The sequence below is a fragment of the Nipponia nippon genome, unplaced genomic scaffold (genome assembly GCF_047370975.1).
Source record: "Nipponia nippon isolate SJK-2023a ecotype South Korea unplaced genomic scaffold, ASM4737097v1 scaffold_6, whole genome shotgun sequence".
NCBI lineage: Eukaryota > Metazoa > Chordata > Aves > Pelecaniformes > Threskiornithidae > Nipponia > Nipponia nippon.
This window is the reverse complement of record NW_028262380.1, coordinates 44,818,903-44,843,559: the sequence shown is the minus strand read 5'-3', so window position 1 is coordinate 44,843,559 and position 24,657 is coordinate 44,818,903. Positions and strand designations below refer to the sequence as shown.

The 24,657-nt window shown below is 41.1% G+C and overlaps 1 protein-coding gene across 5 annotated transcripts; it reads right to left on the bottom strand.

Annotated features, from left to right (window-relative positions):
* Nucleotides 1–502: 502 nt before the first annotated feature.
* NPY1R (neuropeptide Y receptor Y1) lies at nucleotides 503–24,657 on the bottom strand. Of its 5 annotated transcripts, none has more exons than XR_015700060.1 (4): nucleotides 24,370–24,657; nucleotides 20,885–21,710; nucleotides 20,212–20,764; nucleotides 503–2,047 (listed from the first exon to the last, which is right to left on the bottom strand). XR_015700060.1 is itself a non-coding variant. In XM_087737696.1 (4 exons), the coding sequence occupies exons 3-4, from the start codon at nucleotides 21,581–21,583 to the stop codon at nucleotides 20,306–20,308; spliced, it is 1,158 nt and encodes a 385-aa protein (XP_087593822.1). In that variant the 5' UTR covers nucleotides 21,584–21,710; nucleotides 22,261–22,365; nucleotides 24,370–24,657; the 3' UTR covers nucleotides 18,342–20,305. The 5 variants fall into 5 exon arrangements, 3 of the variants coding, with proteins under 3 accessions (XP_087593822.1, XP_087593823.1, XP_087593820.1); XR_015700061.1 differs by having other exon boundaries at nucleotides 20,223–20,764; XM_087737696.1 differs by lacking the exon at nucleotides 503–2,047 and adding an exon at nucleotides 22,261–22,365 and having other exon boundaries at nucleotides 18,342–20,764.

The following is a 24,657-nucleotide window of genomic DNA, read 5'->3' as shown; positions in this document are numbered from 1 at the left end:
CTGGCGTTCATAATCATATCAATCATTTCTTTTCAGTTAAAAAAATTGAGAGCATCTGAATATTTGCCATCTGAATTCTGCACTGATAAACAGAGAAAACACAATTATTCCCCTAAATGGGCCTGATGGACTCATAAGCAATTATTTTCACCACACTCAGCAATCCGCTTCCTTGTTGCCTAATGGCATCTGTCAGTATAATGAAAACTGTAGTTTGACGGAAAAAAGGGAAAGATCACTTGTGGGTCTACAAATAAGGGAGATAAGAGGAAGAAAAATGGTAGGTCGGACATGCAGATATTAACTGTCCTTACTGACGCACTGCACACACAGTAGCCAGGGAAACAAAGGAGACAAAGGACCAGTTACACTTATTTATTTTAGTAACTGACAGTTACGATTGTACAAATAATCATTTAAGTCTAAGCAGAAAGTAATACTATAAAAATATGTACTTTCCTGAATTAAATTAGGTTACACATTTATACCTGTTCTTCTCGAGTGCTGATTATAGCATTATTATGGCATCTGAATGTCTTCCAGCAGCTCACCAGCAATGTGATTAGTACTTGTGATGTTATATTTTATTAGAAAGCTTGATCTTACAAAATGTTGTACGAACTGCATTTGGAACGAAGATAACTGACCGTTTGCCAGCATCAAAATTTCAGGAATGGACTGAAAAGTTCATATTTTGTCCAATCTGTTACATTTCATTCCCCACACACATACATATCCAGCATGGCCTGGTTCTCTCTCTCCCTTTAAAAAACTGAGGAACAACTTCCAGTATTGTAAAACTGAGGACTTGTGTCACTTGTTGGCATGAACTACAATGCTTGTAGTGCTTAATCTAATTTTTCTTTTCAGCTAACGGACAGAAATTAAATTATAGGTAATACAAAAGCAATTTGTTCTCTTTTGGCTCCTTTTGATTACATATAGCACTTTTGACTAAACTGTTCAATTTATAACAGCCACAGAAATTCGTTCCTACATCAACAGGAAAGGTTCACATGTAGACCAAAGAACAGCCCTGCTGTGGCAGAGGACTTGAATCAATATCCCAGGTGATCTCTTCTAGTATTGTATCCCCCCAAAAGAGTCCAGAGGAAAGCACAACAGCTTGGGAAGCTGCATTTTCAGGAATCTTGTACTGCAATTTTTTCGCTGTTATTAAACAAATCTAAATGATAGCAACAGGTATGGTCAAAATTAAACCAGATGCAGTAAACTAGCCCTGCGTCTGCTGTGCATTCAGTTTCCAAGAAGAGTAAGTGATACTAATAAAATAATCATTACAGTTTGAAAATTGTTCTTCAGAAGTTTTTATGATGGCAATATAATCAATCAGTGGGTATTTAAAAGTAGTATCTCTGTACACAGCATTGCATTACAGGGTTATGCAGCCATGGTTATTAGACTAAAAGAAAAAAAGAAAAACTCTTCTATAACGTTGTGTGTACACACACTTGTGTGTATGTATGAGGATGTATAAAATCATATAGTCACCTTTATTGTACTGACTAATGATTAAAACCATTGTTCCACTAACAATTCATTATTAGTATGGCTCAGCTTTAAAGACAGAACATCTATTTTTTTTCTACATCCTCTCAGTTGCTTGCATACAACTAAATACTTTATTAAATAGTTGAAAGCTTACCAATAGTCCTGTGAACAGTCCCAACGGGAATGGTAGCTTTCAGTGAATGAATTATAACATCCAATTACATGCCTGAAACTAAGCAATGAGTAGAAATGTGCATTTCATTTCTGCACACCAAACTTTGAAGTAAAATTAGCTGTTAAGTATCTGCTGAACAAAATTAACTTAAAGCTTACATAGCTGAAGCTAACAAAACTATTGTCAAGAAAGACTGATAAAGTATTATGCAGGTATTCTCTCTCATTTCTTCCTCTCATTTTTTTTTCTTCTCTTGTCCCTTCTGTCTCAGTTTTTCTTCATTTTCCGGCACCACGGGATCTGTGCAGCAAGCTTGATGTGGTTTGCAGTATTGGGCTGTAAATCAACACTCACTTGTTCCTTCATTGTTTGTATGTTACATTTAAAAAAAAGAAAGAAAGAAAATTGAATTTTAAAAACCTTACAATGGCGCATGGAAAGTTTAAGTTCATTGCCATAGTGACTAGAGCTTATTTCTCAAGCTTCCTCTTTCTACAATAACAAAGCTATCGCCCACACATCTCTCAGCTTATTCTTCCTTGTATAAACATTCTAATACATAGTACCACAGAATAAGTACAGTAGATACTGTACTTTGTTTTTTTGTGAAAAATCACAGAAAAGGGTGTGAATTGCATGTGCGGTGAGAATTACTGTGAAAAAATGTACGAGGATAGGAGTTAGCTTACTGAAAAGAAAACTGTCATTTGCAGGGGATTCATGACTTTTCTCTAGATTTCATCTTATTTTTTTAAAAAGATTTCTAGAAACATTTGGAAAATGAAGATGTATCACAATTTTTTTTTCTGATTTTCTGAAGTCATATTGATCTTAGGCAATTTGCAAACTTATTTTTTAGAGCAACAAACATTATTACAGATTCTAAGATGAATGCGGTCTGAAAGTCATGCTCCCAAGCTTCTCTACTATTTCTCCTTCACAGTGCCTCTGGCTATGCTGTTTTTTTCTTGAGTTACCTACACTTTAGGAAGAGGAGGTGAAAAGTTACGGTACAGACATTCTGTATCCTTTTCTAATTCTCCTGTCCCATTCTGCATAGAATTGTCATAATGGGACTTTATAGTCCCATGCCATTATTCAGATGATATTGGATGCTAATAGAATACCCAGCTCTTTAAAGTTTTGTATTTCACAAACAATTTCTATGATAATACAACAATATTTTAGCACCCACAAACATGGAATGCAGGATAATTCATGAAGAAAAATTATGAAAGGGTACAATTGGTTTTCATTTACACTAAAAGGGTTGTAATTTATTGTGAAGTTACATGTAACATCTAGGATGTTATGAGAGTGAGTAAGAACTGGATTAGTGCTCTCAGTGCATCTTTATAAAGTAACAAAACCACCCCAAAATGTTATTTATTTGGAACAATGTTATTCACAAAATTTGGCTTCATTCAACCAATATGTTTTTTCGGGGCGGGGGGGGGGGGGGGGGGAGAGGATTTTAAATGCCTCTTAGCACTTAATTTCATTGTCTTATCAAAATATAATGTTTTATTTGAAAAAAGCTGTAACAACTCTGTTTGAAAATTTAAAAACAGAATGTAAGTTTCTTGTTTCACAACAGTATTTTTCATTAAAATTTTATCAAGAGTAAGAGAAAAACATGTTTTAAAAGGTTAAATAACCCTGAACAGTATAAAAATCTTTTCATTTTGTTTTTTTCTTGAATAAAATACAAAACTGGAATTCTCACACAGTCCAAACCATGTATTGCCCTGATTTTTTTCTGTTTGATCCTGAAAAAAAAAGATCCGTTATTATTTCAACAGCAGTTTCAATGTCCAGTGCAGCTATTGCACATTTTCCTCATCCATTCACCACACTGGATCTTTACCAAAGGATCTGCAAGCTCTGTTGCCTCCATTAGCAATCTGGTGCCTGCAGGGAGAGAGCTGCAAATGTTTCTCTCTCTAACCCATAGTCAAAAAGGACATTGGCACTAAATCAGAAAGTTTCTTATTACTTCTTCTCCTCGTTGTTCTATCAGTTTCTTACAGATAGCCACCTTCATTGACTTTTGATTTTTTGGCCTTATTTTGCATAGAATTGTCATAATGGGACTTTACAGATTCAGTGCTTACCCTGGCAGATTGACTCATCTTAACAAAACTTCATCAACTCCATGTTCAGGAAGAAAGCTTTTCTAAAAGAGCTATTACTTCACAGGCAGGCTGTCTGTATGGATGTCCCTTGTATATACCCCCTGTATGGATGTCCCTTGGAGAAATATTCTGTCCATCAGATCAAGATAGCATAAATCACCTATGCATGGAGGGAGCTCCCATCTTGACACTTCCAGTTGTCGCCTGTTACCTCCATCATATTTTGAAGGCTCACTTCTCAAATTGTACCACCTGTACTACTTCAAGAACTAGCAGCCAGGCTGGCAAGATTTCAGAGCTATAATTACTTTTATTTACTGGGCTGTGAGAAAACCGCTTGTATTGTCCAGTACTCACTACAATGGTTTCAGTGGTCTTCACAATATTAAGAATATTAGCTTATGCCTTATGTTACAGGTTGCTTGGAATTATTCATGCTAACTTTAAGATATCTAATGTGGGTGTTGTTAGTGCTGCAACATAGAAATGTGTATGAATATCACAGTGCCTTATCTCAGACAAATCTGAACTGTTTCTAACCAAGCTGAGATGATTAATTCAAGAACAGCATCCTGCCAACATGGCTACTAACAGTGCTCTGGGAATACATACACTTATATGATGACCAGGCCCCTCACAAAAACAAAACAAAACAAACAAACAAACAAACAAAACCCCAAAACCCCGCAAAAAACCCTCAAAAACCCCTGCAAGATAGTAAAACCTATGAGCAACAATAAAAGCTAGTCTCTTAAGCAATTTTTAAAGCAGAAGGAATTATCTTGTATCTTTCCCAGAGGATTCATCCTTTCCAGTTTTGTCTAGAGGAGGGCAGCCCAAGATTTCTTCCAAAACTCTGAATCCAGGAATCTGCAGGGCCACGCGCTAATTGTCATTGAAAGGGAGGAAAAAAATTTTGAGCAGGTTTCTGAAATGATCAGGACACAAAAAAATGTGGGATGCATCATGGAGCACAGCTCATATGCAGCAACAACATTAATGTTCGACAAGGTAAAGAATGCACGTCTCATATTGCAATGAAGTCTGTTTTCCTATGGACTTCTGTAGGCTCCACAGCAGGGCCTTGATATTTAATACTGAGTCAATCAAATGTAACCTAGTATTACATTTGAAACTCCCGGTATCACAAATTATAAATTCAAAGCAATTCTAAAAAGTTGCCAGAGGGGATCAGCAGGGAAAAACAGAAGATGTTGATGTGAATGGCTAGTGATGACAATTGTGCTGATCTCACACCAAGTTACCACATCTGAAATGTAAAGGAGGTTTTATTTCTGTTTGAAGAGTTTGGGGAGAGGGGATAGTGGGGAACAGACAGCATGGGTACAGAAATGGGTCAGCTGTTTTGCGTACTGACAGAGTTTGTAGGCTCATTATCTTAATCCCCCAGGTTACAAAAGACAAACGTAGCAGCTGTTACCTAAATTATCTGAAACATATTTGCAGCACAAATGGGACTCTCCCAAAGACAGGCAAGGTACAGAGCTGGACATAAACACCGCTGCACCTCTTACTAGACAAGCTATACCATTTTGAGTTGTCGAAAGGTTTTATGCTTCTACAGACATACATGGCACCTAAACAAGGTTTTTGGTGATTAACACCTGCTTAAGAAACTGAAGGTGTGATTGCAGTTCATGCTGGCTTATTTTACTATAGTTCTCCACGCTAGTGACGGTGTGGGTTATGCCACATGTTAATACTAATGCAACAAACATAGGGAAGATCTTGGGGAAAGGCAGCTGGATGTTTATCCCATGTACGGCATTTTGGTCACTGGCATCTGTTGAGCTGTCACGAGTACAGTAGTCAGAACAGTTCAAGGCTAGAGACTCAGAGGCGTAAACATGGATTCCAAGATCTTTTCTGATTACATTGGACAGGTTACTTTCTGCTTCTTTATCTTCATCACTATTATGTTTATGTAGCAAAAAGAATTCCAAATGCATGAGATACTGCCTTTTAATGAGAGTTAGGTGTCTAAGTCTTTATTGTGCCTCTGAAAATTAAGCCTTTAGTGTTTCTGGGTTAGCTTTCCCAGTGTACATGCTGACCACAGTATAAAACTTAAATGGACCCTGTAGATACTGTAAGTACTGTTAAAGAAAGAAAGAACAAAATACGAACAAAGAACCCAAGGTCCTGATACTGCAAAAAGCTAAATTCCTTCTGGAAAATACTGATTAATTTCTTTTCTTAAAAAGTTATTGTAATACTGTGCTGGGTTTGTTTCATACATTATCTTCCATGACCGTCATTAAATCTATCTTAAATTTAAAAAAAGCTGGCCATCACATTCTTTGTATGTTGTAACTGAGAGAGCTAGTACGATCATTTGAAGGGCAGGGCAGAAAAAGGAAATTATTTTTTAAAAAGGAACAGAACAGAAGGAAAACGATGGAACAAGCTCCACAGAAGAAAAGGAGAACACCTGGGAATACACCACTGTTAGCACAATACCGATAAGCAAGGGACATAAACCAAAATCAGCAACTCCTACTACTCTTTCCTCTGCTAAAGCCTGTACTGAACCCAGAGAGGAACTCCATTTTGATCTGTTAGATTTTATCGATCTTATGAACAAGAACAACTTACTGAGAAAAAGGACACTGCTCAAAATACCAGGCTATCATGGGTTCTTTTTAGAACTGTGTTTTCAAGCATGTGACAGAATACCCTGCATCAAAATCAAGTTTTATTTTACTGTGAAACTTCTGAACAGTCAAGAAGTAACAGTATTCTAAAAACCTCTAGATTTATATTTCAGTCACTCTCCTTCTATTCAAAACAATCTTTCCAATCCATCTAAGGATGGATTTGTATGCATTTATTACACATTTACATGCAAAAGTTGTAATGTCTAATCCAGTTATATGCCCCTTCAATTACTTGCTAATGCAGTCAGTTAAAAGATCTCAGCACTGGGTATTAATGTAATGTGCACATCTATATCTTAGGAACTGAACTGAAACTCAGTTAAAATAATTTAACATTTCAGATTTTAGACATTATTTCTCTCTTTCAAGAAAATGCTGCTGTTCAGACTTAAATATGTGACACAAACCAGCCTCAGTGAGCAGAGCAAATAAATTCACGCTTAGACATAGGCTTTCTGTTTATTGGTATCACGTATCATAGTCTCTGAGCACTTTACAAGGGAGACAAGCTGAGTCATATATGATTTCATAGGTCAAGCTTAGCTAAATCAAGGCAATTCCCTCTAAGTTAGAACTTTGAAAGTGAACTGAAAATTGGAGTTCACAGTGGTTCAACACAGTAATTGCTGGTAAAAGTATCCCACACTGATCTAAGCAAGACAGTTTGAACCTACTTGGATACCAGAATGTATCGGCAGAAAGCTCAAATATCAGGGCTAGTGACATTGCTTAGCCTGATCCTCAGACAGAATCTTGACCACTGCATTTTCCTGAATACAGTTCTGCAGGCTCAAGGGCATAACTCTTTCTTTACTCGTTGGATGTAGCCCTGCAGCAATCAGTTTCTTCCATGTAGTTTCCAGGTGAAGAAAAAAAAATCACAGAAATGCCAGCATTTGCAATCCAGAGACCCACACCACGGATCGCTGTACATGGTTGTAGAGTTTACTAGAAAATGCATTCTTCCATGATTACTATGTTTCTTGGAACAGAGCTGACAGCTTCTACAGTATAGTGTGCATGAAAGGTGGCTCTGTATGGAAAGGCAATAATGGCTGTCGGGACACAAGGCTTAAATCAAAAGGCAAGTGCAGAGTTATTTAAAGCAGTAAGCACTCAAGGCTCTAGACAAGGTCTAATCAAGTCTTTTCGCTTGGCAAAAACAGCTGTTCACATGATGGTGGCCACCCAAAATAATCGACCTCATAGCAGGTCAGAGCTAACACTGATGGATTAACAAGTATTTTCCTTGTAACAACTTTAGGGCGCAGTTTGACTAGCATCTTTAAGCGGCCATGCCAGCCTAAGCACTGTGCATTCCCATCCTTAGTCATTCTCTCATTCCCTCCATTAACCTCCGCCCTTCACACCAGAACAAGTGTTTGTGTTACCAGGTGATAAATTGGACCAATTCCCTCATTCGAATCCCTTCTTTATTGTTACATTTATTGTTATTAAGCTGGATCTATGCTGCAGCTTAGTTTAGCCTTCAGTGTGATAGTGACGGCGATGTGTAGGCGTGGGAAGAGAGGAAGGTGGAGAGGGATTGCTTAACCCTGAACCATACGTACAAGAGGTCTGAGCGATCATCATTTCTGTGATTGCAATATTGGCTGCTTGCAATGGGAATAGAGAGGGTCAGTGTAAAGAGTTGCAAACACAACACTCAAAGGAAGCAGAGACAGAGCTTCTTAAACCCAGGCTCACTTGGAACTTGACTTACAATAAGTTTCCTGTTGTTCTGGAAACAGTACCGTGTATAAGATGTTTCTAAATAAGCGTTGCACAAAGAATATATTTATCTCAGTTTCTGTATAATTAAAGCAGCTCTATCTGCTCTTGAATTCTGGCTAACTACTAGGGCACAGTAGCAGAGTAGTTTGAGGTCTAATTAAATATTCCTGTTAGCAGGTATCTGCATTCAGAGAGCACTGAAACAGCAGCATAGTTTTCAGATTGGGTCAGCGTGGGTAGAGGCCTTCAGGGAGGTTTTCAAAGTTGTCAGAACTCTCTCTCTCTGCTACCCTGAACTAAAAATACAAGTTGGAAAGGTGTTTGGAGACAAGGGAGGGTTTAAGAAATAATGTAAAAATATACCTTCTGAGCAAAGAGGTTTTGTTTGGCTCTGTTTTTTTTTTTGCCTAGCTGCAATCATAGTCATTGTACAAACAGTGCCGCATTTCTAAGAAAACCATGCAAGAAATCAAACGGCAATATCCAGTGTGACAGGGCTAGCACCAATTTTTAGTAAAAATGCATGAATAACACTTGTGTCTTTATTATGCAGCTAGTAGTATTGCGTATATGTATTCATCAGAAACACTGCTTCATCTGTAGCTTTTTAAAAAAAATATAATATACCAAGTAAGCAAAGTATATTAGAGCAATCAGAACTCTTTCAAATTCAGCTGGCTTTAGAGTTGCAGAAGAATAATTTGTACTGTCAGCACCTTCACTGACAAGTTCTCTCTCTAACATAGGAACTGTGCTAAACTAGATTTCACTATTCAAATAATTGTGAGCTTTACTTAAAAAAAAAAAAGCCCAAAACAAAAACTGTGACAAACACATGTACTATAGCTTGGCCTAGAAACTGATAATTATTATAGATTTCCTACCACAGGTTATTCTAGATAACAAAATTAATAAAATTTGGATTCCATGTCTTTATGCCCTGTATCTGCTCCTCAGCCCACCAAATTTGCCTCAGCTCTCCCCTCAAACTCCCATGCAGACTAACACTGCAATACCACAACTCTTGGTTGTGGTCCATAACTCTTGGACCCCATGGTCCCTCCTTCCCACGCTGCCCTGCCTGGCTCACACATCAGAGGATACTCATTGCCTGGATAACGCTGGCCAGCTGGCTGCCACCAACCATAGCAGACAAGAGTGAGTTTTCTATTCTTTTCCTTACTCAGGCACTCATAAAAATGTTTTTACCTGTGTAGCTCCCAGTCTCCTCCAAACTTGAAATAGTACAACTGCACCAAGTTAGTCTTATGTTCAGTGCTTTTGTAACAGTGAGTATATAAATCAAATATAGTCTATCTAAGAGTTTATTATATGAAATTTAGAGATCAGAGTGAAGTAAGTGGCAATACTTCTGTATGAAAGGTTACTTGTATCTTGCTTAATGGATTAGTAAAAGCAATACATCACTTAATGTGTTAGCATTGAAATGTTTACAAAGTAAGTAAAAAGGCTTTTTCAGAGTCCGGTGTCTTAAGAGATTAGTGAAATCAGATTGTGTTTTTCAAGATGCCTGAAGAATTGAGATTTGAGAACATTTTCTCTGGTGGTGTTATAACACTGGAGTAAAATAAATGGAAAGCTAACAGTAACTGCAGCATCGTAAATATGATTGCCAATAGGTATGTTTTAGAAACACACAATAATTCATAGCTTGGAGATAAAGACAGGTTTTTTGAGTGCTTTACTCAAAGAGAGAAGCAGCTCTGTTCTGTGGATAAATTTCTGATGCTGTAGCTCACAGAATTACAGAATGGTTGAGGTTAGAAGGGACTTCTGGAGGTCATCTAGTCCACCCCCCCCTGCTCAAACAGGGCCATCTAGAGTTGGTTGCCCAGGACCATGTCCAGGCGGGTTTTGAATATCTCCAAGGAGAGAGACTCCACAACCTCTCTGGGCAACCTGTACCAATGCTTAGTCACCCTCACAGTAAAAAAGTGTTTCCTGATGTTCAGAGGAAACCTCCTGTGATTCAGGACCATTGTCTCTGGTCCTGTCACTGGACACCACTGAAAAGAGCCACTGACCACCACCCTCTGGGCCTCACTGTTCAGCCAGTTTTCAATCCACCTTACTGCCTGCTTACCCAGCCCATAATTCATTAGCTTCTCTGTAAGCACGTTATGGGAGACAGTGCCAACAGCCTTACAGAAGTCAAGGTAAACAATATCCACTGCTCTCCCCTCATCTACCAAGCCAGTAGATGGCTTGGTAAGATAACCTTCATTGTAGAAGGTTATCAGGTTGGTTAAGCATGACTTCCTTTTTGAGAATCTATGCTGACTACTCCTGATCACCCGCCTGTGATCCTCATGAGCCTGGAAATGGTTTCCAGGGTTAGTTCTTCAATCACCTTCTCAGGGAATGAGGTAAAGCTGCATTCCGTCAGGGCCAATGGACTTATGCATGTCCAGTTTGCTTAAGTATTCCCTAACATGATCCTCTTCCACCAAGGGTATGCCTTCCTTGCTCCAGCCTTTCTTCCTGGTCTCCAGGGCCTGGCATTTCTGAAGGCTGGTCATACTAGTAAAGACTGAGGGAAGAAAGCATTCAGTACCTCAGCCTTTTCAATGTCCTGTGTCTCTGGGCCCCTGTCCCAGTTAGCAGCAGACCCACATATTCCCTAGTCTTCCTTGTGCTGCTTTTGTACTTATAGAAGCCTTTCCTGTTGCCTTTCTTGTTGCCTTTCTTGTTGCCTTGTTCCCTCACCAGATTCAGCTCCAGTTGGGCTTTGGCTTTCCTAACCCTGTCTTTGCATGCACAAGCCGTGTCTTCATATTCCTCCTCTGTTACTTGTCACTGCTTCTCCCTTCGGTATACTTACTTTTTATGTCTGATTTTTGCCAGCAGCTCCTTGTTCATCCATGCAGGCCTCCTGGCATCTTTACTTGACTTCCTGCTCATTGGGATGGACTGTTTTCGAGCTTGGAAGAGACTTGAATATCAACAAGCTTGCCTAGCCCCCTCTTCCCTCCAGAGCCTTGTCCTATGGGACTCTTTCAGGCAGGTCCCTGAAGAGCCCAAAGTCTGCTCTCCTGAAGTCCAAGGTTGTGATCCTGCTTTTTGCCCTGTTCCCCCCTTTTAGGATCCTGAACTCTACCATCACGGCAGCCAAGGTTGCCTTCAATCTTCACATCCCTGACAAGCTCTTCCTTGTTTGCAAGTATGAGGTCCAGCAGAGCATTTCTTTTCATTGGCTCCTCTATCACTTGTGTTAGGAAGTTGTCATCAATGCTCTCCAGGAATCTCCTGGATTGATTATGCCCTGCAGGTACCAGGTTGGTTAAAGTCCACCATGAGCATCAGGGCCCGTGAACATGAGGCTACTTCTATCTGTCTGTAGAAGGCCTTATCTACTGTTTTCCTGATCAGGCAGCCTGTAGCAGACACCCACAACAGTGTCATCCATACTGGTTTGTTCTTTAATCCTCACCCATAAGCTCTCAGTTGGCTCCTCATCCATCTTCAGAAGAGCTCCATGCACTCCAACTGCTCTCTCACATAAAGGGCAACTCCACCTCCTCATCTTCCTGTCCTGTCCTTCCTAAAGAGCCTGTATCTCTCTGTTGCAATGCTCCAGTCATGGGAGGCACCCCACCACATCTCCATAATCCCAACAAGATCATAGCCCTGCAACTGCACACAGATCTCTACTTACTCAATTTTATTCCCCATGCCGCACGATTTCCCAGAAAGGGTCTGGGGATTTTTCCCAAATTGGTGCCTTGTAGGCACTTCCTTGCTTACCTGCAAGTGCTTGAGGTAAACCTATCTAAGCTCTGTTTTGTTGGTTTTGTCTTTGCCTTCATTCACACCACCCCAGGCCCTTTGCTTGTCAGCCCTGTCCATCACTCCCTCACAGGCTGCTGGTAATATTCTCCATCCCACATCACTCCCAGTTTAAAGTCCTTCCTACCAGGTCAGCCATCCTGCCGGCAAAGACACCTTTGCCTCACTTAGTGAGGTGTATCCCGTCTCTCCCAAGCAGATGTTGATCCTCAAACAGGGTCCCATGGTCACAGAAACCAAAATCCTGTTGCCAACACCAGCTGCACAGCCAGCACAGCTGCACAACTGGCGCAGCTTGGTTTGTTCCTTCCAGAAACGAGCCCTGAACATAAGAATTGCTAAAGGTTTAGAGCTTTTTTATAAATATATAAAATTTACTTAAAGTCAGCATTTTAAAATGCTACCTTAAGTGATATTAAACATATATATCTGTATGTTACTGTGTACCATATAATACTTCAGATGATAACACCTATAACATGTATGTCCTGCTTAAAAGAACAACCTTATTTAAAGAACAGATACTCAGTTTATCCAACACCATTTCAGTCTCAAAAAGCTTTGGCAAATCTTGTCAGGTCTGAGTGAAAATTATCAAGGAATTGAAAATCCAAGGAAAGGAAGGGAGAACAGGCAGCCAAGGTACATCATTTCCCTAAGGAACAGCAGGGTTAAATATTCAGTATGCTATCCTGATCCTAGGTAATATAAAATCTGTGGGCCTAAAAATCCAGTCTGACAGCCTTCACAGACTGATCTCATTTACCTGCCACATCTACACATAATCTTCTGAACGATGCCATAGATGTTACCGCAGCATTGGGCTAATATGAGTGAGATCAGGCCCCAGCTTTATAAGTTCATGAAGTCACTGGGTTATCCGAATGCATAATTTCCACCACAAAAACATTGGTGCTTGCATTCAAGTCTCTATGTGTTGACTTAAAGGTGCCCTTACCTAATTCTGAAGATATTTTGTAAGTAACTATTTGCAGTGGTTTTATTCATGATTGCTGATGTTCCTGCTGTAGGACCACCATTACCAGGTAAATCCACAGCCCCTGCTGAAGGTTGAGATTCCTTACTACTTGGAGTGAATTTGAAATGTAAACTATGCTGTCTGGGAGTTAGTGATCATTTCTTTGACAAAGTGAAAAAAACAGCAGTAATAATAATAAACAAAGCCCACACTTTCAGTAGTAGCAATCTATGAATATGTATACCTGTCAAGAGGCAAAAGTACATTCAGAATTGTTAGTGCCCTCTTCAATTTTCTGTGAAGCAAATTGGTTTAAATCAGTAAGCCAGACAGCTTGGCAGACACCTTTAACTTGTAACTATGTCAAGAAAATACATCAAAGTAGAACTCGCAGAAGAACCTAAGAGGATAACCTTACTGTAAGTACCAGATGAAGATGACTTTTTAGCATGTCCCTCAGACTGCCATGGACAGCTGTGGAGTTGTGTCTCTGCTGAGTCCACACAGATAGAAAAATGTCACTTTTTATGGCCTGCTGCCCTCTCTAGGAAGCAGATATTCAGACATGTATCACACCTTAGTGTCACTTGAAACAAGGACCTTACCCAAAGCTCACTGAAGTCAATGGGAGGCTTTCCATTAACCTTGGAGTGTTTTAAGTCAGGCTTTAAGGCTCTTACGTTAGCACCTGTCTCATTATAATAAGCACATGAACATGGAGACTGACATGCAGGGGACTACCCTGTGTCCAAAATGATAATAAATCAAAGCTTAATTGAAGAGCCTCAAATGTTACAGTCAATAATAATGGAAAAAAATCAGAAAAGGTAATCGACCCCTATCTATTAAATGTTTTAAATGTACAGCATTTACCAGTCTTAAAGAGAAAGAAGTGAAGACTTTTGCATATATATCTTCCAGTATATTACAGAAAATGAGAAGCTTATAGGCAATCACGAGGGACATAGGTGAGGAAACAAGTTGTGTTACCCAGTGTCTCCTACTAGCTGGATGTCTCCAGAGGCTGGTCACCAAGAACAAACACTAGATAGGTAGACTTAGCTGACATTTAGATTATGTGAATTAAAATTATAAAAAAAGCTTTAAATGAAAAGGGCTGAATAACAGTATGCAACAAATATATTTTCTACTTCTCTACCCCCTGAAACATCATCACATTGCCAGTCACATTTCTACAAATCCTGTATGGCCTTTCACCCATATGTTCAAGCACACATTGAATAGGATCTTTCAAGAACATCTTTTCACAGAGAGTTTTTATTAAGAAACAATATAAATAGCATAATTAAAATGTCATAGCTTGTGGGGGCAAACAAAAAAGACTGCAGAGTGAAAAACAGCAGCACGGTATCAGTGTGAACACAAACCAAGAAAGACAAGGAGATCTTTGTTGATCAGGTTCCTCCTCCTGCCATAAACAAATGTTCTCCATGTTGTGCAGAAGTGAAAGCGAATGGACTCATGTGCAGTGGGTGGGTGCAATGAAAAGCTGTTAGTTTTCGATTGTGCCAAAAACATTTTGTGTCCTTCATCTCAAAAAGATATCTAGATTAATCTAAGGCGAGGAATCTTAAAATGCATTTTCAGAGTCATTTATAAAAATCCATACCCCTTCTCTGAAAACAGGAGCAAAAAGAACCTATTTATCACACATTCTTTTTTGACCATCACTTTGCCCCAAAAAACATTTATGTGTCAGTCTGTTGGCCCCAAAAATAAATAAATGTCTGAGTCTCCCTTCGAGTCTTTTTGTATATATCTGACAGAATGCATCAAGGCTTCATCTAGAGCTGGTTTTTTGCTCTTTTCCAAACTCTGTCTATGTATTTTCCCATATATCTGAAATTTTGCATAATTTGTGGCAAGTTAGTTAACCATGCAGAGCCTCTCCTGTGCAGCAATCTCAAACACATTTGTATCCGGTGCAAATTTCTTGCAACTAAGCCTGATCTGTGTCAGATAACCAGATCACCGACCCAGATCTTTGGAAAACACAAGACAGTGTGTGCTGTCAGTTTTGCTGCAATGAGCTGGATGTTCTGTATGGACATAATTCCTACATTGGCTTTGTAAGTTACGTACTTCTATGGAGTGCAAATTTTGAGAAACTTGCCTGCCAGAAATTTGCCGGAAGATAATTTTAATGGAAGAAACTATATAAAGCACTGTCCTGAATAGAGTTGTATTTTGCCATATACTTGGGCACTTTACAAAATCAGAGTACAAATTCCTATGACTTCTTCAGAAACCAGCTGCCAAGGATATGAAGTATGAAGTGACAGCAGAAGCACCACGGAAGATGGTGGAAGGGAGGCCGTAGTCATTAGGCCTAGTGCTGGCCCTAGAAGCTGGCCGTCCATTAGCAGCCTGTATAGATAATGGGGAGAAAGACATTTTGGTAGATGCGTAGCACCTAGAGTCGAGCAGGTGTGAGTGCCCTCGGGTTGCCACTGGAGGCAGCTAGGAAACTGCCACCCTCCAGCTGAAGTTAGTCTTTGTGGATGCTCTCCCTAGTATTTGAAATATCAACTTCAATTAGACCATTAACACTGGTTTGCATGGGCAGAAATATTGAATAGAAGCTTTTTCTGACCACAGGTTAATTAAAGTGTAAGAGATGAAAGCTGGCCATATTTTTTCCTCTTACATGTAAGCCTCAAACATTTGAAATTCTGCAAAACACAGATAGAAGAAAAGAATTTTCTTTCACATCAACTTTAGTAATGACTTGGGTATTTACTAATGACTCAGGGAAGCAGATACCACATATTAAAGAATACAGGAATGAAGAGGACATGGTAGAGCTTGGAGCTGGATATATCCTTCAGTTGAGAAATGGCTGTCAACAAAACTTATCGTTTGGTTATAATTATAATTTCTCCACCCTTTCTACTCAGCTGAATGAATTTAATCTGTTGCAGACAGAGGTGTTATTTAAGGTCATGTTTCTTACTGTTATGTACGGTTTAAAAATAAGAACAGAAAAAAAAAGTTTCCTTGTTATCTTCATTCTCTATGCACTGGTTTGGTAAACTCTTAGATACAAGGAATTAGGAAACAAAGTCTTAAACTGAAGCATTGTCAGGCGCCGGACTCCAGAGAAAATCCAGAGACAAATTCAGAGAAAAACTATATGCCATTAATCTACTTCTATAATAAGCTGAAATCCCAAATCTGATTTTTAGGAAAAAGTGTGAGCTGCCAGCCAGCAGTGCACTTTTATTCAGTAGAGTGCCTAGCCAAATGATTAACTTTAAGCAAATTCTCCAGTTTCATTGATCTGAGAATGTTTCCCTGATGTCAGAATCAGAATTTAATGAACAAGCCTGGATTTAAATGTATGCTGATTTACAGTCTGAATATGAACCAGTATCAAATTTTGCTTTTAGGATCCATTAATAATAGGTGGTACTGTACTGCAAGACAGCAGTCAGAATATATGAACCCTTAGCCCTTCACACCTTCATCAGTGATGAGGTGCTGTCAGCATCCACTCAAGTGACCTGGGGGGTCCTGTCATGTTAATTCCTTTTCCTGGTTTAAATCTGATTTCTTTATGAGGTGCAAAAAACAGGGTTGATTTTTTTTTTTAAATATTCAGCTTTTTCCTAGCCTATAAAAAGCAGGTTTTATTGTCAAGTAATTGCTTCCTTTAGTATTATCCTTTTTTTTTTTTAATGAAGCTGTGAAAGTTGTGGATTACTGTACATAGCGACAATGACACAACCAAGAGATATGTTGAAAAAAGCAATATGGGAATACAGAAGTATTTATTAAGATGACACACAAATATGCCGGTGTATTTAGATTATGCAGAAGCTTTAAACGACTGTGGTGGATAAAAGTGAAGTTTAAGATGATGAAATAACTGACAAATGAAGCAGATATTAATGTTTATTAAATAGTTACATTTGTCATTTAAGGCTGTAGATTTGACATGAAATGTATTGCACATAAATAGTAAGATACATTATAGATCCCTCACTGTTCCATTTTTCTGTCAGTAAAACTTTTCTGCCTGTCTGAAAGAAGAAGAGGGATCTTCAGGCTTTTGAGCTAGGAATCAGCATGTGCTGAAGTGTGGGGAGTTTGACAAAACAGCACATAGGAGGAACAAACATCAAACCAGAATGACTGAGAAATGGTAGAGAAACATGAAACCCGACAGCTTACCCTGCAAAGAAATTGAGCATATAGAGGATGAGAAGCCATGCTGGAGCTCTGAAAGTGAAAAAGAGGATTTATCTCGTAGCCAGGTGTCAGGAGGGGAAAGTCTCCAGTGGCTTTTGAGGACTCCAGTGTCAAGTCATGACAGCAAGGACAAAAATACTGCGCTCAGTCGATGTCATCTACGCCCTGCAGACGTCAGGTCAGCACCTCGGAAAGACTACTTTTATCTTTGTCCTCATAACAAATTCTTCAGAAGAGCAATGATTTTGCTTCTGAAATTCTCCAAATGCATTTTCCTGCTGAACACTCTTTACATTGTGTTCATTTCCACTGTCATTTCAGGCAGCATCCCCTGCGCTATTCGTATGACAATGTGCTAGCCTGCGTCCTTGCCAGAGGCTCAGAAAGGCTTCTTGCAGGCAAGTGAGGAAACATGTAAGAGAAGCCTGATCCTAGGACAGCAGTGCAGCGGAAAAATGGCTCCTGAGCTTAACACAGACGAGCCGAAGGAATGCTCCTACTTACACTTCACCTTGTTTATCAGGTGTTTGTAGTCAAAAAACACCCGACGCATTCTCAGGAGACAGTATGAGACGGTATCAGATGGGCTCTATGATTCGAGACTGCACCTTAAGCAGGAGAAAGGTTGACATAGGAGGAATTATGTTGCTATCCCACTGAAGACCTCCGAATCTTAGGACACGCCAGTTTTAGGTCTCTGTGCACCAGCAGGTTCCTCTAAAGTTGCTCCAGCACCTACTCTGTATAAACACCTAATTCAGCCTGATCAAAAATTTCCAGCAAACTAACTGGAAACTTTCTCAAATAATACCATTTTCTTCTTCCACTGGATTGGAAGAAAGTGCTTTTTTCAAAAATGGGAAAAAATAAAAAGTTCACTGTGATTTTTTTTCTAATGGGAAAAACTCGCTATGACATTCTTAATAGAAAAACGTGGCTGGGTTTCTGAATTGTATCTCTTCGTGAAAATACACAGCCCTTAGCATATGAAAATTATCGGAAAGTGACAGGGGAATAATTTCAGGAGACTCTTGTCAAATTATTAGCAACATGCTCCATAGAGAACCACAAAGAAAAGGGAAATCTCATAAAATACAAAAGGGCAAAGCTCTGAAAGAAAGTTCTGTTTTATAATTCATTTTCTACATTCCCTCTCTGTTCTCAACCACAGAAACCTCCTTTTTAATTAAATTATCTGCCAGCAGAGAAATACATGGAATTATAATGCACAAGAACACATTGCTACTTCAATATTCTACACTATTTATAAGACAGCACAAGGCACAGTTTCTGACTTTTAAATACTGGCAAACCAAATAATTTTCATTTCTTAGGCATTTATCCATGCCAAATTTAGAACATATTAAATTCACCATCACATCCTGAGATCTTTTTGCTCAGAAAGATACCAGGTCAGACTTCCATTTACGCTACATTTACATTTATATCCATTTTAAAGACCCTCTTCTCTGCCAGAATGGTTTAATGGTTCTCGCTAAAAGAAAGCAGAGTCTATATTGTATCTTTAAAAGCTGATTATTCAAAAAGGCATTGATTACATAGCAAAGTACACTGTATGACACAGAACCTCAGCTGCCTGATATTGTTGTAGTTTCATTTCCAGCAGTCAAGTTATGCGGGTTTCCCTCAGCTGGGGATCTAGTCATGTATATTCTGTATAATTAGAGGATATATATTTTAAGCAATAACACACAGAGCTCTGTTTTGTATATTTGGCAAATATTTCCGCACTTCAACCAACTGTGGAAACTGTGAGTTTGGAAGCTAAATGTACCAATTACACCCAAAGTATATCCATATCCTCCTTTTAAATTTTGCAGGTCTTGATTAAACCACCCATTGTCTTGGAGATACTCCAGGTTTATACCGTTGCATCTGAACACAGAATATTATGAGGCTATACATAATTTATATAGATCAGCACTAATTATTATGAAAAGACTCAGGTAGCTAAAGCTTATTTTTTTATACCAGACCTGATTTTCACTGTCAGCTGTGAGGATGGAATTGCACCTTGTACGGACAGTAAACAGTCCCATCTCCCTTTAGATTCCGGACATAGGTCTCAAGGAGAATTTACACACGACGTCATAGGCTTGGGACAGACAGTACATGTCATCCCAGCAGCACTAACTCCTGTCAGTGATGGCAAATGAAAATGGGGTTTGGGTTTTTTAAATTAAAAAGCCTGTATTATTAAAGTCAGCTATAATCAGTTGGGACTGAAGGCCCATTTGTGCTTTCATTTGCTGTGGTGAAACATCAGAGTTATCCCATTGTCCTCTGTGGAATTACTGTAGGGTTTTATTCTCGTAAATGAGAAGAGAATTTCTCTCTTAATCCTGTCTTTGAACCTAAGTGATTACAGTCTGAATTGCCTCTATGAATGAGGCAAATGCATGTCCCCATTTAACATATTCTACAGGTTTCACAGAATCATTTTCTGCATGCCTACACTGATTTTACAGGATTTTAACATCGATCAAAAGCCGGATTAAAAAAGAAGAAGAAGAAGAAGAAGAAGAAGAAGAAGAAGAAGAAGAAGAAGAAGAAGAAGAAGAAGAAGAAGAAGAAGAAGAAGAAGAAGAAGAAGGAGAAGAAGAAGGACTCTTTGATGTCCTAATTTTGTGCTGGGATGGGTGTCCTCTGTAGTGACAGTCTCCCTGTGGTTCATATTGTTTCTAATGGTTTTAGATGGACACTCCTGAAAACTACTTCTTTCTTTGAAAAAAAATCAATAAACGTATCTTTGTGCTAAAGCGCACAACTGTACAAAGAAAACAGAACAAAAGACAGCTGATGAAAACCATAGGTAGTAGCAGGTCCGACTATGCCTTATAATAAGATTCAGATATAACTGCTGCGAACATTAAAGCAGTAGAAGGAGCAAATATGCAGAGTGTATAATTTCAAAGTGACAACAATCAAAGTTCCTTGGAAAAAGAAGAAGAACATTACCCATTTCGTACTTGTTATGTAATTGTGCTTGTCCTTGGATGTTTCACCTGCAACCACACTTCCAGCAGTTTGGTGTAGAATTTTTATTACTTCTTTATATTTTGTCATCATCATCACTATTAATTTTTTTAAATGCAACTGGGCTTGCCTGCTTTAAAGAGGTTTTTGAAACATCTGTGTGCATGGTGGACATGGCTATGGTCTCATAATCCTCCTCACGGGAGCGGAAATGACAAAAATGAAATAAAAACTGCAAGTCCCTTTGGAAGTTCTTATTGAGAAACCCGTAGAAGATGGGGTTCACGCAGGTAGAGATCATGGCGGTGAGGTGGCAAATCAGGAACAAAAGGTTGTGGCTGCAGGTAGCGACAGGCAGAATTTCATGGTTCCAATCAAACACGATATTGAAGATGGTGAGAGGCAGCCAGCAAACTGCAAATGCCACCACTATTGAGATCAGCATGATGTTGATCCTTTTGGTTTCAGAGGATCTGTACTTATTGTCTCTCATCTTGTCCATCATGTTGCTCCTTTTTTTTAATCGTATGTATATCTGCAGGAAATTCAAGAAAGAGAAACACGAGGGATAATTTAACCTACAACTGTCATCGTTGCAAGGATAAACAAACACCAGACAGAAAGAAAGACACATCGCGAGGGGATTCTCTCTTACCTTCAAGTAGCAAATAAATATAAAACAAAGAGGTCCAAAGTACTGAATCACCAAAAGCGTCGTGGTATAAGAAAGCCTGGCGGTGTCCAAGGGGAACAGGTCCAAACACACATATTTGTCCTTATATTCATCAAACGTTATGTTTCTGAAGGGTTCGTCCGTTAACACGTGGTAGATCAGGAAAGGCAAAGAGGAAGCTGTGGCTAAAATCCATATGGCAGCGATCCCCAGGTAGGCATGTCTGTTGTTGGGCCTCCAGCCACGGGGGTTGATGATCAGCTGATGGCGTTCGATAGCAATGAGGACTAAAGAAAAGACCGAGACGGTGATGGAGGCACATTGCACGAAAGGATTCAATTTGCACATGGCCTCCCCAAAAATCCAGTGGTCCATTAAAGTATACACAAAGGTAAAGGGAAGACACATGATGGTCACTAGAAGATCAGAAAAGGACAGGTTGACAATGAGGATGTTGGTAACATTGCGCATCTCCTTTTGTTTTAAAATAATGACGATCAAGGCCAGATTCCCAGAGACTCCCAGAATTATCACAGTCCCGTAAGCCAAGGCCAAAGTGAAGACCATGGCCAAAGGCACACGGCAATCCTCATCCTCAAACTGCAAGATCTGCGAGTTCTTCTCCGAAAAATTCAGGTGGCCGGAACTATTTCCCAGGGGGGCGAGACCCGAAGCGTTCATGTTGTCCCCACCTCGCCGGACGACGTCCGCCGCCGCCGCCGCTCCCGCCGCTCACGCCGCGCCCCTCATCCCGCCAGGCGGCCCTCGGCCCGGCCCGCTCCGCGGGGCCGCATCTCCCTCGCACCACCTGGGGAGAAGGGAAGGAGCAGGGCCGGTCACCCCCGGCCGCGGCGCCCGCCCCGGCACCACCCCCCGGCCCCCGGCGCCGAGCCGCGGCGCGGCCGGGTCGCGCGGGGGAGCGGAGCGGCCCCGGCGGCGCGGCCGCGCTCCCCGCGGGTGGGGATTACCGAGCCAGCGGCCGGGGAGAGCCCCGCGGGAGGGCGGCGGTGGCGGCCTCCGGTCCGAGGCGGGAGCGGGGGCTGCAGCCCGGGGGAGAAGGGCAGAGGGCAGGATCGAAATGCAGGGCTGCAAGCGCGGGGCGCGACCCCTTCCCGGCCCTTTCCCGCCGGCACAAGTTACACGAAATAACGAGCTGAGAAGCGATTTCAGTCTTCCACCAGCGTAGCCTTTACTCGATGTTTTACATCTCCTTTTTACAAGTTCAATCTGCAAAGGTCTGCTTTCTCAAGCTGCTCTAAGTGGAATTATATCCAGCCATCACATAAGGGGAGGGGGAAACCCATCTGACTAATGTGAGGGGCGGAAAAATCACTCAAAAAACGGCATTCTTTTTTTACCTAATACATACACTTGTTGTTGAGCGGCCGAGTGCCCACAGCAGCACTGGCACTGAGTCAAAGGCAAATCAGGAACTCTGAACACCTTAATCTCAGCTAGCAGGGCTGTGCAGCAAAGAAAGAACAAAACAAGATGAAAGACAAAAAATAGCAAAAATTAAGCACTGCAGAAAATTTCTTTACCCATGCAACACAAATAGGCATGCCTAAATAACCACCCCTTTGCAAGGCCTTGGATTTTAAAATCAGAGAAACTCAGGCATATGTGTTCAGGAGGAAAAAAAAAAAAAAGAAAGAAATCAAATAATCTGACACACCTTTGCTCCAATGCGCCATTAGTGGCAGCCGCGCAGAATCTGGAACTTTCCCTCTGCCCACTCTCCCATGAGCTAAATTTATTGCTTACTTAACCTTAGGTTATGGTAATGAAAGTAATGACACTTAAAATTCACACAAGTGGGTTTCAAACCCAGCTCCATATGGCGCTTATCACAAAAGCTGTAAAAACATTGCCCGCTAACATGTACTTCATTAAAAGTTACCCTAAACGGGTGAGCTTTTGGTCTTAAATTATATTTGATATAAATCTCAGTGCCACCTAAGGCTCCAGGGCAGAATCGTCTTTGTTACTGGTGGCAGACACCGTTTTAACCAGCCGCGTGCTGGGGACCAGAGCTGGGGCTGCCTCCTCACTGGGGCAGAGCCAGCGTCCCAGGGCTGGGCTTGCAGTGCCGCTTCCTCCTAAGGGTCAGCAGAAGGGTGACCATGCCAACACCATGCCTTGTCACTGGCATGATGAGCTCACCTCCGCTGGCTCTGCTGGCTCTTTATAATCACCACGGGGCTACATGAGACCACGGCAGGTGATACAGCTTGCCTCTGAGTGACACTTTGCTGTCAAAGTTAACATCAGTGGCTTCGGACAAAAGGCATCTCTGCCTGAGGTTTGGCTATTCTGATTTTCAAGCTAGCTAGGCATGCACCTGAGCATAACCTCTCAGACCTGCTGCCTCTGCTAACTAAATTTATCAGGTCTGCCTAGTCCACAAAGTCTGTTTCAGGGTCCAATAAAGAACCTCCCACCCCCCAGGGCCTCTTGAAGCATCGCTTCAGCCAGAACCAGAAGTAGGTGCTTTACACAAAGGGCAAGAGTGTGGGTGATGCGGAGAGTCAGGACTCCTCAATTTCCAACAGTATGACTTTAGCCTAGCCCGAAAATCGTCTGGATTTAATCATGATCTCCACTGTCACTCATACAGCATGAGGTGGGCAGTCCAGCCCTGGGACTTGACGGGGCGATGGCAGGAGCAGAGTGGGTGAGGAGCCATGTCCTGCAAGGTGAGAACTGGGCAGGTTTTCTCACCAGCTGGGACCTCATTGCACCCAGCAACGAGGTGGCCTAGGTTTCAGGCTCTTGTTTTTTCTTTTCCCTTAGCCAAGCTCTGCTCTTGCTTGTTTGTTAAGTATCAAACTCAAAACCAGAAAATGCCACTGCTCCTTCTTCCCTCGCCTCTCCCCATAGCAGAGATGCAACCTAAGAGCACGGCTGGGAACCAGCTCAGAAACACAGCACTGCTGGCAGGTGACAAGGAGTCCTTCCTCCCTGCCCACCTCTCTAAAATGGACCAGACATCAGGAGGTGATGAAGTTGCATCTCCTGGACAGCTGCACTGTTCCCTGTCCCCTACCCCACCAGCTCCCAAGCCAGGAGGGAGAGCCGTCCCCATCCTGGGTACTGGCGTGTGGTGGGGAGAGCCCCCAGCTCTGCAGACCCCTCCAGGTGATAGCACAGTCTCCCCCACCACACATACCCTTCCGACGCTCCAGGAGGATTTTGGTCAAAAGTTTAGCACCAACAGACAGAAAGGGTGAAATAAGGTGCTGTGAGCTGACTGGAAATGCACTGTAAAAACTATTGCAGCTCTTTGAAAGAGAGCACAAAATGCTGTCAGCCCAAGCTGATGGTTCATGCAGCCGCTTGCAAGTCCAACCTGGAGCCTACCCCTCCCTGGGATTTTGTCATCTGCACCTAAGAGAGCACGCAAACACCAGCCTCACCGGCACACAACCACCCACAGTCACGGGAAAGCAACCGCAGGGGAAACTCACCTTGCAACTGCTCTGCCCGTCTTTGATCTGCTCAGGAGCTGGCTCAGGAGGCTGGTTGGAGAAGAAGGAGTAGGGAAAGAGGAAGGATCCTCTGGTATTCCTCCAGCTGAGATCCTAAAGATTGGTGAGGAAGGCTTGGAGACTCCCCCTTAAAGCCGAACTCCACCTTATCCCAGTATCACATGATGGTGCTCTGCTGAGCAGATCCTGAAAACCTCACTGCAAGCACATCACCTTTAAATTACACATCTGGGGGTGGGTTGCCTAGTAATTCCGAAACAAATGCAA

Coding starts and splice junctions, on each gene's coding strand:
- NPY1R (XM_087737696.1), bottom strand. CDS start 21,583: ATGAACGCTTCGGGTCTCGCCCCCCTGGGAAATAGTTCCGGCCACCTG. Junction 20,765..20,884: donor TATTTATTTGCTACTTGAAG/GTAAGAGAGAAT, acceptor AATTTCCTGCAG/ATATACATACGATTAAAAAA.